Source organism: Gopherus evgoodei, chromosome 15 (genome assembly GCF_007399415.2).
Source record: "Gopherus evgoodei ecotype Sinaloan lineage chromosome 15, rGopEvg1_v1.p, whole genome shotgun sequence".
NCBI classification, from domain to species: Eukaryota; Metazoa; Chordata; order Testudines; family Testudinidae; genus Gopherus; species Gopherus evgoodei.
Window position 1 is genome coordinate 29,565,263 of NC_044336.1, and position 19,954 is coordinate 29,585,216.

At 62.1% G+C, this 19,954-nt stretch overlaps 2 protein-coding genes across 6 annotated transcripts; one reads left to right on the top strand and one right to left on the bottom strand.

The window, feature by feature from the left end:
• The first annotated feature begins 1,938 nt into the window (after nt 1-1,938).
• RAC3 (Rac family small GTPase 3) lies at nt 1,939-13,597 on the top strand. 3 transcript variants are annotated; one of them, XM_030534940.1, is made up of 6 exons: nt 1,939-2,031; nt 9,372-9,443; nt 10,600-10,717; nt 11,234-11,296; nt 11,979-12,138; nt 12,376-13,597. In XM_030534940.1, exons 1-6 carry the CDS (start codon nt 1,997-1,999, stop codon nt 12,504-12,506), a joined length of 579 nt encoding a protein of 192 aa, XP_030390800.1. In that variant the 5' UTR covers nt 1,939-1,996; the 3' UTR covers nt 12,507-13,597. The 3 variants fall into 3 exon arrangements, with proteins under 3 accessions (XP_030390800.1, XP_030390801.1, XP_030390802.1); XM_030534941.1 differs by having other exon boundaries at nt 1,982-2,010; XM_030534942.1 differs by lacking the exon at nt 1,939-2,031 and adding an exon at nt 7,299-8,307.
• On the bottom strand, nt 13,049-18,451 carry DCXR (dicarbonyl and L-xylulose reductase). 3 transcript variants are annotated; one of them, XM_030534939.1, is made up of 9 exons: nt 18,327-18,434; nt 18,194-18,276; nt 18,025-18,122; nt 17,234-17,388; nt 15,355-15,397; nt 14,906-15,005; nt 14,647-14,711; nt 14,405-14,522; nt 13,049-13,804 (listed from the first exon to the last, which is right to left on the bottom strand). In XM_030534939.1, the coding sequence occupies exons 1-9, from the start codon at nt 18,368-18,370 to the stop codon at nt 13,701-13,703; spliced, it is 810 nt and encodes a 269-aa protein (XP_030390799.1). In that variant the 5' UTR covers nt 18,371-18,434; the 3' UTR covers nt 13,049-13,700. The 3 variants fall into 3 exon arrangements, with proteins under 3 accessions (XP_030390799.1, XP_030390797.1, XP_030390798.1); XM_030534937.1 differs by lacking the exon at nt 13,049-13,804 and adding an exon at nt 13,811-14,281 and having other exon boundaries at nt 18,327-18,451; XM_030534938.1 differs by lacking the exon at nt 13,049-13,804 and adding an exon at nt 13,811-14,281 and having other exon boundaries at nt 18,194-18,405.
• Nucleotides 18,452-19,954: the final 1,503 nt, after the last annotated feature.

Here is a 19,954-nt window from a genome sequence, read left to right on the forward strand (position 1 = left end):
GCAGAAGGGTGGCAATACCATACCATGCCATTTTTACTTCGCAGCTGCAGGCAGCAGCACTGGCTTCAGAGCAGGGTGCCGGGCCAGCAACCACTGCTCTCCAACCACACAGCTCTGAATGTGCAGTATGTTTTTTTTCTCCTAAAGCTTCTCAAGCTACCCCCAGAATACATTCTGTGCCCCTCCGGGGGTGTGCTCCCCATTTTGAGAACCTGTGGTCTAGAATGATCAGTGCCCTGTAAACAGTCACCCTGTGGCAAAGACACAGCTGCCCACCACTTGTATTAGGGACAGCTGTATTGACTGATTTCTTGCAGCGGATAGCCACAGCTCACTGTGAGATGGAGGTAGAAGCATATCAATATTCAAGACAATTTAATTATGCATGTGGATTTTAGAACATTTTGAAAGTTAAAAAAGCTCACAGTATTGTAATATACTGTAATATTCCACCCTAAATTCTGCCCCCACTGCTGTTGAGGCCTACCTATTAATCATGCACAGGGCTGGTGCAAGGATATTTTGCTCCCTAGGCAAAACTTCCACCTTGCGCCCATCCTCACCCGACAACCTCCAAAAACTAGTAAACTTACCCATTCGGACAGGCTGTTTATAATGCTAAGGGCTTTGTAATGTTCCTTTTTTTTTACCTTTAAGGTGTTTCAGCTCTTTGCCGTTGCTTCTGATAGTGTCCCATTCAAAGTCTTACTATTGGGCAAAGCTAAACAATTGAGCCTTGCATTGCATCACCAGCCAGGTTAGGCAGCGTGACAAATCCCCCTTGCCCCAAAGGGCCATTATGCCCTGGTGACTAATTTCTATGCTAAGTCTATAAAGCAGACTTTTAAGGTAAATACATTATTCCTTCAATATTACCCGTGCACACATCTCACAAAGATTCTCACTCTTGACAAGTTACCAGCCTTGTGTAGATCCCTTCCATGTTCCTCTTTGTGGGTAAGTGCCCTGTAAGACACATGTGGGGTGCAGTGAGTTTGTCAGGACTGTGGTGACAGCTGTTTGTGAAGATCAGGGGGCCTTTTACCAAGGGGTGCTGGTGTCACAGTGAGCTTGGGGTGGTTGACAGTATGGGGCAGGGCACTGAGGCTGGTGGGGCAGTATGGGGCAGGGCACTGAGGCTGGTGGGGCAGGTAACACTCATTGGGCTGGGGGCAGCCGTCTTTCTCCTGCGCCATGCAACAGGGCCGGGAAGCAGCAGTGAGGCCTCTCCAGCACCATGGTGGGCTATGCTCCCTGGTGTGGCAGAGGCTGCTGCTGCCCTGGGCTCAGGCTGCCTGGTGCCCCATGAGCGGTGCCCAGTTCCTGCTGCTCTTGTCTGGCAGGTGCAGGGCCCATGTGGAGTCTGGCCCCTTGTCTCGCCTCTGCGGTGGTGCCCCCTGCCCATGTCCTCCCCGGAGGGCTGTGGTCACAGCGGCAGGGGAGCCTGAGAGGAAGAGTGGCCGCCAGGCAAGCAGGGGAGACTCCGAGGTGAAGAGGCTACTGGCATGGTCCAAGTGCTGGAGACTGACAGGTACCTGCCACGAAGTAATAGTATAAAAAAAAATTGGGCACATCCCTTTTTGGTGCCCCCAAATCTTGGCGCCCTAGGCGGCTGCCTAGTTTGCCTGGTGGTTACACCGGCCCTATCACACACTGTCCCATTGCAGGCGGATTTAGAACACTTTTTATTAAAATCAGCGTCTTATACCTGTGGGGATCCCCTTGCCCAAAGGACCCCAACTTGCACCACTCGCTCTACCCGTGGCCCAGCAGTGGGAGGCGGGCGCCACCCAGGGAACGTTCCCGCAGGCGGGGAAGCCCCGGGCAGCAGGAGCGGAGCTGGGGGCTGCCGGGGAAGTCCCGGCACGGGGCTGTGGCTGCCGCTCCCGGCTTCGGCTCCCCCCGCCGGGGCTCGGCTGCGCTCGGCTCGTCGGCCCCGCCCGGCTCCGGCCCGTCAGTGCGGCGGGATCGCAGAGGCGCCGCCATCCCGGGGCAGATGCAGGCGATCAAGTGTGTGGTGGTGGGAGACGGGTGAGCGCCGGGCCCCGGGGGGGACCATGGGCCGGACCGCGGGCCGCTGGGGGCCGGAGAGCGAGACCCGGGGCCGGGCCGGGCCTGAAAGACCAAACCGCCCCGGGTTGGTCCCCAGCTCCCGGCAGCGGCGCGCCGCGATGTCTGCTGAACGGACCCCCCCGGCCTCCCCCCACAGGGCCCCCCGGATCCCCCCCACAGCCTCCCCCCACAGGGCTCCCCTGGCTGCCCTCCCCGCCGCGCCCCTGATGCCTCCTGAACGGACCCCCCCCAGCTGCGCCTCCCCGGCCACCCTCCTGCAGCGTCTCCCCGCAGCAACCCCCAGCCGCCTGCCCTGGAACCCTCCCACGGCCCCTTCCCCACAGTGACTCCCCCCCGGCCGCCCCCCGGATCCCCCCGCAGCCCCACCCCACAGGGCCCCCCGGCCGCCCCCCGGATCCCCCCCCACAGCCTCTCCCCGCAGCGCCCCCAGCTGCCCCCCGGATCCCCCCCACAGCCTCCCCCCGCAGGGCCCCCCCGGCCGCCCCCCGGATCCCCCCCCGCAGCCTCTCCCCACAGGGCCCCCCGGCCGCCCCCCGGATCCCCCCCGCAGCCTCTCCCCGCAGCGCCCCCGGCTGCCCCCCGGATCCCCCCCACAGCCTCCCCCCACAGGGCTCCCCTGGCTGCCCTCCCGCCGCGCCCCTGATGCCTCCTGAACGGACCCCCCCCAGCTGCGCCTCCCCGGCCCCCCTCCTGCAGCGTCTCCCCGCAGCAATCCCCAGCCGCCTGCCCTGGAACCCTCCCACGGCCCCTTCCCCACAGTGACTCCCCCCCGGCCGCCCCTCCGGATCCCCCCGCAGCCCCTCCCCACAGGGCCCCCCGGCCGCCCCCCGGATCTCCCCCCACAGCCTCTCCCCGCAGCGCCCCCAGCTGCCCCCCGGATCCCCCCCACAGCCTCCCCCCACAGGGCCCCCCCGGCCGCCCCCCGCAGCCTCTCCCCACAGGGCCCCCCGGCCGCCCCCCGGATCCCCCCCGCAGCCTCTCCCCGCAGCGCCCCCGGCTGCCCCCCGGATCTCCCCCACAGCCTCCCCCCACAGGGCTCCCCTGGCTGCCCTTCCGCCGCGCCCCTGATGCCTCCTGAACGGACCCTCCCCAGCTGCGCCTCCCCGGCCCCCCTCCTGCAGCGTCTCCCCGCAGCAACCCCCAGCCGCCTGCCCTGGAACCCTCCCACGGCCCCTTCCCCACAGTGACTCCCCCCCGGCCGCCCCTCCGGATCCCCCCGCAGCCCCTCCCCACAGGGCCCCCCGGCCGCCCCCCGGATCCCCCCCCACAGCCTCTCCCCGCAGCGCCCCCAGCTGCCCCCCGGATCCCCCCCACAGCCTCCCCCCACAGGGCCCCCCCCGGCCGCCCCCCGGATCCCCCCCCCGCAGCCTCTCCCCACAGGGCCCCCCGGCCGGCCCCCCGGATCCCCCCCGCAGCCTCTCCCCGCAGCGCCCCCGGCTGCCCCCCGGATCCCCCCCACAGCCTCCCCCCACAGGGCTCCCCTGGCTGCCCTCCCCGCCGCGCCCCTGATGCCTCCTGAACGGACCCTCCCCAGCTGCGCCTCCCCGGCCCCCCTCCTGCAGCGTCTCCCTGCAGCGACCCCCAGCCGCCTGCCCTGGAACCCTCCCACGGCCCCTTCCCCACAGTGACTCCCCCCCGGCCGCCCCCCGGATCCCCCCCACAGCCTCTCCCCACAGGGCCCCCCCGGCCGCCCCCCGGATCCCCCCCGCAGCCTCTCCCCACAGGGCCCCCCTGGCCGCCCCCCGGATCCCCCCCGCAGCCTCTCCCCACAGGGCCCCCCTGGCCGCACCCCAGATCCCCCCCCCGCCTCTCCCCACAGGGCCCCCCCGGCTGCCCTCCCCGCCGCGCCGTGATGTCTGCTGAACGGACCCCCCCCCGGCCTCCCTCCGCAGCCTCTCCCCACAGGGCCTCCCCGGCCGCCCCCCGGATCCGGCCCGCAGCCTCTCCACACAGGGCCCCCCCGGGTCCCCCCTACAGCCTCTCCCCACAGGGCCCCCCCGGCTGCCCTCCCCGCCGTGATGTGTGCTGAACGGACCCCCCCGGCCTCCCCCCACAGCCTCTCCCCACAGGGCCCCCCCGGCCGCCCCGCAGATCCCCCCCAGCCTCTCCCCACAGGGCCCCCCCGGCTGCCCTCCCCGCCGCGCCGTGATGTCTGCTGAACGGACCCCCCCGGCCTCCCCCCACAGCCTCTCCCCACAGGGCCTCCCCGGCCGCCCCCCGGATCCCCCCCGCAGGCTCTCCCCACAGGGCCCCCCCGGCCGCACCCCAGATCCCCCCCCAGCCTCACCCCACAGGGCCCCCCCGGCTGCCCTCCCCGCTGCGCCGTGATGTCTGCTGAACGAACCCCCCCGGCCTCCCCCCACAGCCTCTCCCCACAGGGCCCCCCCGGCCGCCCCCCGGATCCCCCCCCACAGCCTCTCCCCACAAGGCCCCCGCAGCACCCCCGGCCGCCCCCCGGATCCTCCCACACAGCCTCTCCCCACAGGGACCCCGGCCGCCCCCCGGATCCCCCCCGCAGGCTCTCCCCACAGGGCCGCCCCGGCTGCCCCCCGGATCCCCCCCGCAGCCTCTCCCCACAGGGCCCCCCTGGCCGCCCCCCGGATCCCCCCCGCAGCCTCTCCCCACAGGGCCCCCCTGGCCGCACCCCAGATCCCCCCCCAGCCTCTCCCCACAGGGCCCCCCCGGATCCCCCCCACAGCCTCTCCCCACAGGGCCCCCCCGGCCGCACCCCAGATCCCCCCAGCCTCTCCCCACAGGGCCCCCCCGGCTGCCCTCCCCGCTGCGCCGTGATGTCTGCTGAACGGACCCCCCCGGCCTCCCCCCACAGCCTCTCCCCACAGGGCTCCCCTGGCCACCCCCCGGATCCCCCCTACAGCCTCTCCCCACAGGGCCCCTCGGCCGCCCCCCCGATCTCCCCCACAGCCTCTCCCCACAGGGCCCCCCCGCAGCGCCCCTGGATCCCTCCTACAGCCTCTCCCCACAGGGCCCCCCCGGCTGCCTTCCCCGCCGTGATGTCTGCTGAACGGACCCCCCCGGCCTCCCCCCACAGCCTCTCCCCACAGGGTCCCCCCGGATCCCCCCCACAGCCTCTCCCCACAGGGCCCCCCCGGCCGCACCCCAGATCCCCCCCAGCCTCTCCCCACAGGGCCCCCCCGGCTGCCCTCCCCGCCGCGCCGTGATGTCTGCTGAACGGACCCCCCCCGGCCTCCCCCCACAGCCTCTCCCCACAGGGCCTCCCCGGCTGCCCCCCAGATCTCCCCCCAGCCTCTCCCCACAGGGCCCCCCCGGCCGCCCCCCAGATCCCCCCCACAGCCTCTCCCCACAGGGCTCCCCTGGCTGCCCTCCCCACCGCGCCCCTGATACCTCCTGAACGGACCCCCGCCAGCTGCGCCTCCCTGGCCCCCCTCCTGCAGCGTCTCCCCGCAGCGACCTCCAGCCACCTGCCCTGGAACCCTCCCACGGCCCCTTCCCCACAGGGCCACCCCGCAGCGCCCCCGGCTGCCCCCCGGATCCCCCCCCACAGCCTCTCCCCACAGGGCTCCCCTGGCTGCCCTCCCCGCCGCGCCCCTGATGCCTCCTGAACGGACCCCCCCAGCTGCGCCTCCCCGGCCACCCTCCTGCAGCGTCTCCCCGCAGCGACCCCCAGCCGCCTGCCCTGGAACCCTCCCACGGCTCCTTCCCCACAGTGACCCCCCCCGGCCGCCCCTCCGGATCCCCCCGCAGCCCCTCCCCACAGGGCCCCCCCGCAGCGCCTCTGGCCGCCCCCCGAATCCCTCCCCCCCAGCCTCTCCCCACAGGGCCCCCCCGGCTGCCCTCCCTGCCGCGCCCCTGATGTCTGCTGAACGGACCCCCCCCCGGCCACCCCTCTGCAGCGTCTCCCCGAAGCCCCTTCCCACAGGGCCCGCACCCCCCCCGTATCCCTCCCGCAGCCCCTCCCCACAGGGCCCCCACGTCTGCCCTCCCTGCTGCACCCCTGAAGTCTGCTGAATGGACCCCCCCCGGCCACACCTCTACAGCATCTCCCCGCAGCCCCCTCCACAGTGACCCCCGGTCGCCCCCCCAGATCTCCCTGCAGCCCCTCCTCACAGTGCCCCCCTGGCTGCCCTCCCTGCCGCGCCCCTGATGCTGCGGAATGGACCCCCCTACTCCCCCCTCTGCAGTGTCTCCCCGCAGTCCCCCTGCAGTGATCCCCGGCCTCCCCCCTGAATCCCCCCCACAGCCCGTCCCCACAGGGCCCCCCCGCAGCGCCCCCTGGATCCCCCCAGCAGCCCCTTCTCACAGGGCCCCCCCCCGGCTGTCCTCCCCACTGTGCCCCTGATGTCTGCTGAACGGACCCCCCCCCCGCCACCCCCTGCAGTGTTTCCCTGCAGCGACTCCCGGTTGCCCCCCCCAGAACCTCTCCACAGGGCCCCCCCTCAGCACCCCCAGCCGCCCCCCGGATCCCCCCCGCAACCCCTCCCCACAGGGCCCCCCCGGCCGTCCCCACCTTGCCCCCCCGGCTGCCCCGCCGATCCCCCCTTGCAGTCCCTACCCGCAGGGCCCCCCCCCGGAATCCCCTCCAGATCCCCCCCACAGCCCCTCTCTACCGTGCCCCTGATATCTGCTGAATGGTTGCCCCCCACCTCGTCGCACCCCTCTGGCCCTGTGTCTCCCCCCCACCTTTCCCACCCCGCAGTGCCTCCCTGACCTCCCTCTCCCCTTCAGCATCCCCCCTCCCGGCCCTGTGTCTCATCTACCCCCACGGTGTGCCCTGGCCCTGTATTTCCCCTCCTCGCAGCGTCCCCCGGTCCTGTGTGTCCTCCCCCCACAGCACCTCCCTTAGCACCCTCCTGGCCCTGTGTCCCCCCAGTTGTGCCCCCCCGCAGTGCCCTCCTGGCCTTCCCACCCACAGCTGCCCCCCAGCACTGCCCCCTGGCATTGTCTCTTCCCTCCCCGGCCTTCCCCCCGCTGCACTCCCCCCGGCCCTGTATGTCCCTCCTCCCTGCAGTGGCCCCCGGTCCTGTATCGCCTCACAGTGCCCCCCCTCAGCTCTATGTCTTGCCCCCGGCCTTCCCCCTCTGCAGTGCCCTCCCAGCCCTGTGTCTCCCCCTGCCCGCAGCACCCCACCGGCTTTCCCCTGCTGCAGCGCCCCCTGGCCCTGTCTCTCCCCTCCCCAGCCTGCCCCCTTGGGCCTGTGTCCCCTCCCCCCTGCAGTGCCTCCCAGCCCTGTGTCTCCCCTCCCCGGCCTTCCCCTCCTACTCTGCAGCGCCCTCTGGCCTGTGTTCCTCCCATCCCCCCCATACAGCGTCTCCTGGCCTTGTATCTCCCTCCCCTGCAGCGCCCCCCAAGCCCTGTGTCTTCCTTGTCCCGGCAGTGCACCCGTCCTGGTGGTGTTTCTTCCCCCCTCAGCAGCATGACCCCCATAGCCATGGGTGTCCCCCTCTCAGCAGTGTGCCCTCCCAGCCATCCCCCCTCAGGCCACGGTATCCCTCCAGCTGTGCAGGCCCCCTGCCATCTCCCCCATTTTGATGCAGCCTCAGGAAATTGGTTAAATGTCATTGGCAGTGAAGGGAGAATTCGGGGACCAGTCTGCTACCCACCCCTGTTCCGTCTCCTTAATCGTATTCCAGCAGATACCTCCCTCCCTCATGGCTCACTCCTGTGCTAGCCCCGTATCCATCCCACAGGATCCGCCTCACCCTGGTGCCACCTCTATATCCCAGCCTGCCCTGCCCTACCCCTAGCTCATCCCAGCGCCTCTCCTTCTCCTGTTGTGCCCTCCCTCCTCCACCTGGCATGCCCTGGTGCCATCTCCATATCTCAGACCATCCGCCTGACTCACCCTTCAGCTGTGTCTTTCTCTTGTCCCACTGGACACTCCCACCCAGCCCTGTGTCATTGCTGTATGTCGACCCATTGGACACCCCTCCCTGTAGCCCACCCCTGGGGTACTCCCATACTGACTCACCCTGGTGCTTTGCCCCTCATCCTGTCAGCAACACTAGCACCAATGGAGTAGCCCCAACAACAAGATCCGAATTATGTGGGAGACCTCGCATCTTAGCATATCATGCCACAGCGTGAAATGCAAAATGCAGGAAGACTGGCCAAATTGTGTCTGTAAACAATAGAAGGGATCCAGGCAGACAAAGTGCTAGGCAGGCCTGAAGAAGAACATCTGCAGTCAGTTTTGGGCACCTTAACTCTGTAGAAATTGGGATGAGATGTTCTGAGAAAGGCCATAAAAATGAGCGGGTGAGTTCTTTGGGGTTGTCATTTATTTCATGCCCTACCCCCCCAGCAGCCATTAGTCAATAAAATATAATTTAGCACCTTCCTCTGAAGCAACTGGTACTGGCCACTGCTGGAGACTGGAGATGGGGCTGGATTCTTACTGTTGGTACTTGTAGTACAATAACTCCCAGGGGCCCCAACCATTGTACAAATATATAGTAGGTGGGAAGCTGTGCCCCAGAGAGCTGACAGTCTTACAGAGAGTTGGCAGGGAAACAGACCAAGAGAGGGGAAGTGACTTGTCCACAGCAGCCAAGAAGATAACCAGGGCCTCCTGACTCCCTGTTCAAATCTTTGTCCCCTGGACCTTGGTCTTATCTGATACAATAATGCCCGCATTTCATCCCTATGATGTGGAGAGCCATTCTGCTTCAGTGTTCAAATCACTAAGTGGGATGAGAAAGTGATTCCCTTGACCCATAGGTGCTGGAACTGGGGGTGCTGCCACACCCCCTGGCTTGAAGTGGTTTCCATTATATGCAGGGTTTACAGTTTGGTTCAATGGCTCTCAGCACCCCCACTATACAAATTGTTTCAGCAAGCCTGCCTTGACTTATCAGAAATGCTTTCCATAAAGGAGCAACAAGGAAAAGTTGACCCGTGGCCAGTGCAAAGTGTTTTGTCGGGGAAGGCAGTCATGGGAAGTCACATGATTTAAAGCCCCATTCTGGTTGGGGCCTGTGATGCTGTAGCTGCTTGGGCCAGGGTCTTGGAGACTGGTGCCTTTGCAGCATGTCAGCACACATCACTGGTCATGCCAATAAATACGTTTGAGTGAGGGGTAACAATCTTTGAAAGTGGTGCTCTAGTCAGGAATGGCTCCCTGTTGGAGCATGGTCAGATGTGTGCTAGGACGCAGCATTTGGTGTGTTCAGGCCTAGTTCTGGACCCCTAGAGTGCTGGAGATTCTGGGTGGCACAGCTCTGCTTTTTCACTGACTAAAGCTCCAACTTGCTGTTTCTGCCCTTTTCTTTTGTGGCCTCTCCTATTCCGCCGCATCATACTCTGCCTTTTCCCCCCTGCAGGGCTGTGGGGAAGACCTGCCTGCTGATCAGTTACACCACTAATGCCTTCCCTGGAGAGTATATCCCCACTGTGTGAGTATTGGCACTGTGCTCTTTGCACAGTTGTTAAGAGGCGTGTGTGTGCGCGGGGAGAATTAGGATCATGTGACGATTCTAGTGCTTATTCTGTGCCAGCGCTTAGCCCCAGCACCTCTAGGCATGGCCGTTCAGAGCTCCAGGCCCGGCGGTTCAGTCCCTAGACCTCTGGCCCTGGTGGTTCAGAGCCCTGGCACCGCTGGGCCTGGTGGTTCAGAGCCCAGCATCTCCGGCCTAGTGGTTCAGAGCTCCAGCATCTCCGGGCCTGGCGGTTCAGAGCCCCGGCCCCTCCGGGTCTGGCGGTTCAGAGCCCCGGCCCCTCTGGGCCTGGCGACTCAGAGCCTCGGCACCGCGGTTCAGAGCCCCGGCCTTGCCGGGCCTGGTGGTTCAGAGCCTGGCCCTTCCAGGCCCGGTGGTTTCAGGGCCCCGAGACCTCTGGGCCCGGTAGTTCAGAGCCCCGGCACCGCTGGGCCTGGCGGTCCAGAGCCCCGGCCCCTCCGGGCCTGGCGGTTCAGAGCCCCGGCCTCTCCGGGCCAGGCAGTTTAGAGTCCGGCACCGCTGGGCCTGGCAGTCCAGAACCCAGCATCACTTGGCCTGGCAGTCCAGAGCCCTGGCACTTCCGGGCCTGGCGGTCCAGAGCCCTGGCACCGCCTAGCCTGGCGGTTCAGAGCCTAGTCTCTCCGGGTCTGGCGGTCCAGAGCCCCGGCACCGCCGGGCCTGGCGGTCCAGAGCCCCGGCACTGCCGGACCTGGCAGTTCAGAGCCCGGCCCCTCTGGGCCTGGCGGTCCAGAGCCCTGGCACTGCCGGGCCTGGCAGTTCAGAGCCCAGTCCCGGTCTCTCTGGGTCTGGTGGTTCAGAGCCCCAGCCCCTCCGGGCCTGGTGGTTCAGAGACCGGCACCGCCGGGCTGGCACTTCAGAGCCCGGCCCCTCTGGCCTGGCAGTTCAGAGCCCTGGAATCTCTGGGCCTGGCGGTTCAGAGCCCTGGCACCTCTGGGCTTGCCGAATCAATTATGGATGTAAAAAAATTGCTTGAGCCCCTGCACTTCTTTCATTAAAACTTAAGCACTGGATGATTCCCTTCTACCCCACCCTGGTATTGTGTTTCTGTAGTGGGTTCCCTCATTGACACTAACACGGATTCTTCCTGTGGCAGGTTTGATAATTACTCTGCCAACGTCATGGTGGATGGGAAGCCAGTGAACCTGGGTCTCTGGGATACAGCAGGGCAAGAGGATTATGACCGACTGCGGCCCCTCTCCTACCCTCAGACAGTGAGTGAACAGCCTGGGCTGGCCTCGTTCTGCACCCTACATTGTGGGCGGGGTGGTCTCTGGTACAGCCCTTTGCTTCTCTTTGACAGGGTCCCAGTTTCTGAAGCTGGGAGTTTGTGTTTGCATCACTAGAGATGCTACCCTGAGGTCGCGTAGGGTAAGGAGAACAGGTGTCTCTTTCCCCTCACAGACCAGCCAGGTGGTTCCAGTTGCTTTCCAGGAGCCGTTTGAAGTGCAGAAGCCTAGTTTGTTTGGGGGCTTTTGCAGACCACTAATGTGCTGGGGGGCACATGGGAGAGAGAGAGAGAGTACAGCATGGCGCTCTTTGATTGGTAGCTGAGGAGCTGCCCCCACAGAAATGTCATTTGTTTTTCATCCTTCAATGGAGGGTTTTACTTCGCCCTCTCAAGTGCCTTGCAAGGGGAGGGGCTAACCGTCCCTGACTGATGCCCCACCAGTCCTTGGCTATTGCTGTTGGATCCTTTCCTACTGGCTAATGCTATTGTCCCCTCACAGGATGTCTTCTTGATCTGCTTCTCCCTGGTCAGTCCGGCCTCATTTGAGAATGTCCGAGCCAAGGTAACTCGCTTTCTTCTTTTTGGGGAGGGAGGAGGAATGGCACGGTCCCTTCCCCCCGAGGGCCAGACAAACCCACTGCTGTACCATGTAATTGTGTCACTGGGAGCACTGGGCCTTGGCACAAGCATAGAGTGTGAAGAGGCCAAGATCAGCATAGTTGGATGTGCATAAACAACAGTCCCTGCCCCTCGGAGATAAAGCCGAAATCTCAGAATGGAGTGTTCTCAAGCCCTCCTATGAAAACCAGAAGAGAGGAGGCAGCGGCAGCCTGCAGAGTGGAGGAGGGGCCTGAGCCACATCAGCCACTCTTTCTTTGGCTATGTCCCTACCTTCTGAAATCTGAGATTTAGATAAAGCAGTGTGAGTCCTAGGAACAAACATGAGGCAAAGGGAGGCAACATGGTACAGCAAATGGGGCAGGAGACCTGTCTACTATTCCCAGCTGTGTTACTGACTTGCTATGCAGCTGTCCCTCTGTGCCTCAGTTTCCCCAGTTGTATTGACTTCTCTTTATAAAATGGTTTAAGTGCTACATATAAAACTGTCTTCTTTGCTGACTGTTACTAGTATTTCAGGTGCCTTTGGACACTATATACCTAATAAATGAGCAATTGGTTAATTATGCTTCAAGATTCTTTCCCCTACTGTCTCTGCCAATTCTCAGTGAACTACTCTGTTTTAGTGGTACCCGGAGGTCCGGCACCACTGCCCTAATACTCCCATTATCCTGGTGGGCACCAAGCTGGACTTGAGGGATGACAAGGACACCATTGAAAGGCTGCGTGATAAGAAACTTGCCCCCATCACCTATCCCCAGGGCCTGGCCATGGCACGGGAGATTGGTAAGTCTTGGGTACCTATTCTGGCAAGAGGTGGAGCCCCTCACTGGGCCTGGATTGTCATTTCCAAGGGGGGAATTTTTATCATAACACCTGGGAGCCCTAGTTGAGGACCAGGACACTACTGTGCCAAGCACTGTAGAAATACAGAACAAAAGGAGTCCACGCGCCAAAGAATTTACAGTCTAAGCCAGGTCTTGCTAGGTTTGGAGTGGCTGAGACAGATCTCTCTTCCCACAGGGTCAGTGAAGTATCTTGAGTGCTCAGCCCTGACACAGCGGGGCTTGAAGACAGTGTTTGACGAAGCTATCCGTGCTGTGTTGTGCCCCCCACCTGTGAAGAAGCCTGGGAAGAAGTGCACTGTGTTCTGAGGATGTTGGCAAGGTGCTGACTCAGCATGTCCTTGTCATCCTCCTCCAACAGATTGAGTGTTTGCTGGGTTCTTCTGGAGGGGGCTGTGATGTGTGGGGCCCTTCATCATGTACGAAATCAGTGTTTTTTAAATGTCTCTTTGATTTAACGTCAGTGTTGATGTGAAGGGGCAGTGGGGGCGGGAGGTTAGGTGGATGCTGTGCAGCCCCTCGGGGAGAAGCAGGGTAGCTCCCTGGGACAGTGAGGTGCAGTTCTCCTTAACTTCAAGTTGAAGAGGCCAAGACACCCATTCTGTGATGGAACACCTCTGCTTGCAGTGCACAGGGGCAGACAGGTGGAAGAATCCTTAAGAGGGTGGGTAGGGACCATTGTGTGATAGTCTGTGAACGACAAGACCAGCTGGAAGGGTAGTGGGGCCTCCTCACCCCAGCATATTGCTGGTGATACCTAACTAACTGGTGCTCTAAGGAGATGTGCCAGAGACTTATAGGAGTCAAATAACTAACTCCAGGAGCGGTGAAAATAAACAGAAGACAGAGGCTGAAGGAATAACTATTAGCTTTATTGAGTACTAATCACTAGTCAAGCTCAGTGAGTGAAACAGTCCTGTGCACTTAGAGCCTTTTAGGGCACTACCTTGGGTGCTGTTCCCTGCCCATCAGTCATGGCAGAAGGATGTTTAGCAGGGGGCCTCTCCTCCCCCAGCCAGTCTCTGCAGAGCAGGGCCGAGGTTGTTGCCTCTTTTTTCTATCAAAAGCCATAAAAGAGGCAGTGAGGAGTCCGGTAGCTACTCCTTCCCTTTCCTGCTGGAAGTATGGTGATGGACTTTATTGGTTTGGATGGAGCAGGGAATGCTGAAGGGTTTTGGGAGAAGAGGGTCAGAACAAAGACAGGTCCTGTTTCTAATCATCATGTAGAGTGACAAGATAAACACCTCTTATTTTGGTATAATAAACATTCTCCATGAAGGAGTGCGTAGGCTTTGTTCAGAGAACAGCCATGCTTCCAACAGTGGAATGACCTGTCACTTTTCTGACAGGTCCCAACCCTGCTAATATCTGTCTGCCCCTCCCCTCACGGCTTGTGATCTGAGTCACTCACTGCCTCTCCATCATGTTTAGAATCACTAGTAACAATAGCATGAAAACTAAGGAATGATTCTCTCCTTGGAGTGCCAACGCAGATGTATCATCTTAGGAGACGAGAAAACCCCCATCAACCGGCAGTGAGACACCTGTTGTCATAGCGCTCTTGTCACTCAGCAGGAAGAGGATGCTGTTCACCACATCATCTACCTCTGGAATAGGACATAGAAAGAGGGCAACAGCTGAGTCCCCCACAAATTGCACTAGCAGCAGGAAAAGAAACCGACACAACTTCCAGGAGTCTGCCATCATCCCGCCTTGCAACTGTGTCCTCTTGGCCAATAAGGAGAGATTTCCCCCTTCCTGCACTGGGCTGTATCTGGTGCAGTGAATGAGACAGGGTGGCTGGTCCCTTGGCATTCAGAAATCCTTGCTGTGTTCCCAGGATGGATGGTTGGCTGATGACAGGGTCATAGCATTGAGTGTTGTTACCCTCCAGTGCTCAATCCTATTGCTAGTGAGGAGGGTAAAAATGTCCCCTGCCCACCCTAAAACAAACCCACGTTGGGAAGGTTTTGGAGGAGGGGAGAACCTTGACTGGTTCTTGCTTGCTCCAAGTGGAAACAGTGCAGCTGCTTCAAGGACTCTGACAAACTCTGAGCAGAGCTGTATCATCGCTGTTCCTGGGTCTGGAGGGCATGAGCCAGAGAGAGGCAGATACACATGGCTGAGCAGCCAGTTAGAAGGAAACACTAAGGGTGCAGATGAGCTGAATATGGAGCCAGCCCCAGCAGCAAATCCCCTCCACTGACCTGCAAACTTCTGCAGAGGAATTCGACTGATCATGGCAGCAGCTTTCTGAGGCTCACTCCAGTTAATTCGCCCCATGTCGGTCATAACCACAGTGGGGTTCACACTGTTCACCCGGATCTGTCACCAACAAGAGTACATTAGGTAACTGAACTACCCTGAGAGAAACTACCTCCACTTGCTCACCCCCATCCCATCTCAGAGATTGCCCCTTCCCTGCTCTCTGGCATAGACTGGGTCTTACCTTGTGAGGTCCCAACTCCAGAGCCATCACCTTGGTCAGCATATCTAAGGCACTTTTTGTAGAACCTTCAATAAAACCCAACAGAAGGAAGAAGCTGAGTGCACAGCACCTGGGCTGGGTCACACACATTTGTGGCCTGAACTAGGTCAACATATTCACTGCATCCAAACCCAGGTCCTGTGCTTGTGGCTTCCAGCTACCACAGGTCATGAATGGATTAATGGGCAGGTATGGAGCATGCTGAAGCTGAGACACTCACAGTAGACAGCATGATCCTGTAGAGCCCGCTGAGATGCCTGGCTTGAGATGTTCACTATCGCTCCTTGCACTCCCCGTGCAATCATCTGCTGGGAAATGATCTGAAACAGCACAAGAGAACATGTGTGGGGGACTCAGCCAGCCCAAGCTGTTGGTGCCTTCTTGGGGGATTAGAAGAGCTTGCCAGAGCAGTAACCCCAGTTGCCTCCCAGCTCTGAACTAAGAAACGTGGTCAGAACTCGGGGGTGCTGCAGGATCAGCTATACCAAGCACAGCCTGTTCAACATACACAAACAAGGTCAGTCTCTTGTGGATCCCCACAAGGAGCTGAGATGCAGCACAGCTCCTAATGAAGACTTCTATTTCCATTGCACACATGGCTTCAGGGAAGCTGAAACTCATTAGCTTGTCCCTGGCTCCATCCCACTCCGATTCACAGTCCCTTCTCACCTGGGAAACATGAAACACGGCCCGAAGATTCACATCGAAAGACCTGTAAAAAAAAAAAATTGTCGAAGTCAGAGAGAAAGAAAATCATAACCTAGCGGCAGCCCTGGAGGTGGGGTGGAAATAGGAGGCTGGGTGCTGCCAGTGCCTCAAACACTGATCAACCTGTGAAAGGAACTGGGTGTAAACTCCAGTCCAACTAGCTAGAGAAATTCACCCCATGGAACTCCTCTTCTTATCTAAAGACAACCTGTTCGCTTTACAGAACCCCTGCATGCCGTACATCCAGCAATGGCCATTCACAGGAGATGAAATCAGCTGTCTGGTTGGCATCTCCCCCATGTAACAGAGAAAAGAGCCATCACCAAGACTTCCTGGAGTTGTTTCCCATGGGACCCTCTTCTAATCTGGTACATTTATTAAAATTTAAACAGAAGCGTCTCGGCCAGTGGCCCCTCCTAGCCCAGTCAAATCTTTACCTTGTCCAATCAATCCATCACCCGTCACAGAGCGAGTACTGATCCCTCTGATCCCATAGGTGCCGACTTCTAATGGAGTCTGCGTCTATGCTGATCACAGCACATTGTTCCTTCAGCTGCTCGCTGGCCAGGCATTGCACACTGCAGCCCAGAACCCCTGAGCTCGAGCGATCCACCAGCCTCAGCCTCCCACATAGGTGGGATTACATGCATGTGCCACCAAAATACCAAAGAAACCTCCAACAAAACATTTAATAACAGCATTTTTTTGTATTTGCCTCAGTGAGATGCTGCTCCTTCCTCAGTCCAGAATTTCACCCTCTTAGCCCTCAGATGGTGTGACTGGACTAGCAAGTGCCTGGCTGTTTCATACTCCAGCTACTAGCCATCAATTAATCATTAGGGGTGCTGCATTTGCACAACCTTTTCTTCTTTACTTTGGGAATAAGGTACTACCCACCAAAGTGTTTCCTCCAAGAAGAGAGGAAATGTACTTCTACATCTGCGAGAGCTAACACCCAGTTTGAAAAAGGGATGAGAGAATCTTCTGAAGAACAATTTTTTGCTCTTGAATGTTCTGAAGAATAAGCCATTTCTATTCCTCACCCAGGTAAGATGTCCTTGAATTCCCCTATCCTCCTTCCTCTCCATACCTGGGCCATCTTAAGCTGAGACTCAGTTTAAGGCAAGTTTGAGCGGGAGACCTAGGGAAAGAGGCTGTAGGGAATAGTGTGGTTCAACAGTAGGGGGCACTCTCCCCTCTGGGTTGGTTCTGACTATACTGCCTTAGCCGAGTGCTAAGAGACTGTCTGGGTGACTAAATAGGTTTTTTTTTCCCCTTTGTGTCAGTACTGACCCCTGTGCCCAATGCATTTTCCCAGTGGAGATATACCCAATGTGCCAAAGTGAGAAAAGTACTCTGGGAGCTGCCAGAAAGAATTTTTTATCTCCCAGCCTGCCAAAGAGAGGAGTGAACATCAGCTCATTTCTTACAATCAGATGAGCAAGCTCTGCCCCTGGCAAAGGGTAGAAGTGCCTTGATAGCTGCCTTGACTTTCAGTTCTGCAGAACAGCTGGGACATAAATGTGCCCTGGCACTCCCAAAATGTCCTTGACGTACTCCCAGTGCTGAGGACTCTGGGGTGGGGGCAGTGGCTCTGCAGGTCCGCTACACCAGAGAGAGAGAGGGCTATTGTGTGACATGGCCACATCCCCACTGTGTGCTGACCCCAGACTGCAGGGACTGGAAAGCCAGAGAGAACCACAGGCTGTCTGTCCTCCAGCAGCCTTTGTGTTTATTAGAGCAGAGTCCAGTCTTTCCCTTAGTACTGCCCAGCCTCCCTCCATTCCCTACAACATGCTCAGGTCCCTAGAGCTGCTATTAGCTTTGTGCCAGACCTTACCTGTCGAAGGCCTCCTTGGTCACCTCCAGGAAGGGCTGTAGCACAGCCACAGCTGCATTATTTACCAGCAGGTCAATGGCGCCCACCTTGCTCAGTGCTGCCTCGGTGGCGTCCCAATCACCCAGGTCTACGCAGAGTGTCTCAATACCGGTGCCCTGGAGGACACAGCAGAGGGGCCAAAGACAATAGCGCACCAGGGAGGGTAGGAGGCTGCCCCTGTGGTGTAAGACTGCCCTCAGGGAGATCTGGGCCCATCACTGAGGCAGGGCGGGGTGGTTGGGCCTCCAGAGGCTGTGTTGTTGGAGCACGATGGTTGTGGCCTGGGGGACCCTTGAGGGAATGGTGGGTGTCTGGGTCATGGAGGGAAGGGGATGTGAGAACTGACCCCCTTGGGAGGAGGAGGTTGGGGGTCCACCTGACAGGAGGGGGGGGTCCAGGTCGGGTGGGTCCTCTGAGGGTGGGAGGTGTCTGGGCCATTGGGGGGAGTCCAGCAAGGGGGCCCTGGGAGTGCGTGTCTGGTGGTGAGGGACGTCTGGGCCGCTGCGAGGATCCTGGGGGGGTATCTGGGCCAGTGGGAAGGTGTCTGGCTCGCTGGGGGGGTGTCCCAGCCGCTGGAGGGATTCGGGGGGGTGTCAAGGCCGCTGTGGGGACCTGAGCTGTGTGTGTCCGGCCCAGTGGGAGGATCCTGGGAGGCGGGTGTCTGGGCCGGTGGGGGGTGGCCCCCGGGGAAGGCCTGGCGGGAGCGCCAGGGCGGTGGAGTCCCGCGGGCGCGGCGGGGTCCGGTCCGTTACCTCCCGCTCCAGGCTCTGCAGGTCCGCCTGCGTTCGGCTCAGCGCGACCACCTGGGCCCCGGCTCCGCTCAGCGCCAGGGCCGCGGCCCGACCGATCCCTGCGGGGCGAGAGGCGGTCAGGGCCGGGCCGGGCCGGGCCGCGCCGCCCGCCCGCCAGGGCCCTTCTTACCTTTGCCCGCCCCAGTCACCAGGGCCCGGCGGCCCGAGAAGCTCCGATCCGGCTCCATTCCCGGCGGGCGGGGACTGAGCGCGGCCAGCCCTGTGCGGGGGTCCCTGCCCCGGACACGGGACATCCCGGGGCGACGCCCCCTCCCCCCAGCACCTTAGGCCACGCCGCCCCGGCCATCGGCCCATGCAGCAGGTTACACCGGCCTGGGGCGAGACCATGCGGGGGGGGAGAGTGAGGGGGTCAGCCAGCCTGGGGCGAGACCATGCTGGGGGGGGAGAGTGAGGGGGTCAGCCAGCCTGGGGCGAGACCATGCTGGGGGGGGAGAGTGAGGGGGTCAGCCAGCCTGGGGCGAGACCATGCTGGGGGGGGAGAGTGAGGGGGGTCAGCCAGCCTGGGGCGAGACCATGCGGGGGGGGGAGAGTGAGGGGGTCAGCCAGCCTGGGGCGAGACCATGCGGGGGGGGGGAGAGTGAGGGGGTCAGCCACCCTGGGGCGAGACCATGCCGGGGGGGGAGAGTGAGGGGGTCAGCCAGCCTGGGGCGAGACCATGCCGGGGGGGGAGAGTGAGGGGGTCAGCCAGCCTGGGGCGAGACCATGCTGGGGGGGGAGAGTGAGGGGGTCAGCCAGCCTGGGGCGAGACCATGCGGGGGGGGGAGAGTGAGGGGGTCAGCCACCCTGGGGCGAGACCATGCTGGGGGGGGAGAGTGAGGGGGTCAGCCAGCCTGGGGCGAGACCATGCTGTGGGGGGGAGAGTGAGGGGGTCAGCCACCCTGGGGCGAGACCATGCTGGGGGGGGAGAGTGAGGGGGTCAGCCAGCCTGGGGCGAGACCATCCTGGGGGGGGAGAGTGAGGGGGTCAGCCAGCCTGGGGCGAGACCATGCTGGGGGGGGGAGAGTGAGGGGGTCAGCCAGCCTGGGGCGAGACCATGCTGGGGGGGGAGAGTGAGGGGGTCAGCCAGCCTGGGGCGAGACCATGCTGGGGGGGGAGAGTGAGGGGGTCAGCCAGCCTGGGGCGAGACCATGCTGGGGGGGGGAGAGTGAGGGGGTCAGCCAGCCTGGGGCGAGACCATCTGGGGGGGGGGAGAGTGAGGGGGTCAGCCAGCCTGGGGCGAGACCATGCTGGGGGGGGGGAGAGTGAGGGGGTCAGCCAGCCTGGGGCGAGACCATGCTGGGGGGGGAGAGTGAGGGGGTCAGCCAGCCTGGGGCGAGACCATGCTGGGGGGGGAGAGTGAGGGGGTCAGCCAGCCTGGGGCGAGACCATGCTGGGGGGGGAGAGTGAGGGGGTCAGCCAGCCTGGGGCGAGACCATGCTGGGGGGGAGAGTGAGGGGGTCAGCCAGCCTGGGGCGAGACCATGCTGGGGGGGTGAGGGGGTCAGCCAGCCTGGGGCGAGACCATGCTGGGGGGGGAGAGTGAGGGGGTCAGCCAGCCTGGGGCGAGACCATGCTGGGGGGGAGAGTGAGGGGGTCAGCCAGCCTGGGGCGAGACCATGCTGGGGGGGGAGAGTGAGGGGGTCAGCCAGCCTGGGGCGAGACCATGCTGGGGGGGGAGAGTGAGGGGGTCAGCCAGCCTGGGGCGAGACCATGCTGGGGGGGGAGAGTGAGGGGGTCAGCCAGCCTGGGGCGGAGACCATGCTGGGGGGGTGCGGGGGTCAGCCAGCCTGGGGCGAGACCATGCTGGGGGGGGAGAGTGAGGGGGTCAGCCAGCCTGGGGCGAGACCATGCTGGGGGGGAGAGTGAGGGGGTCAGCCAGCCTGGGGCGAGAC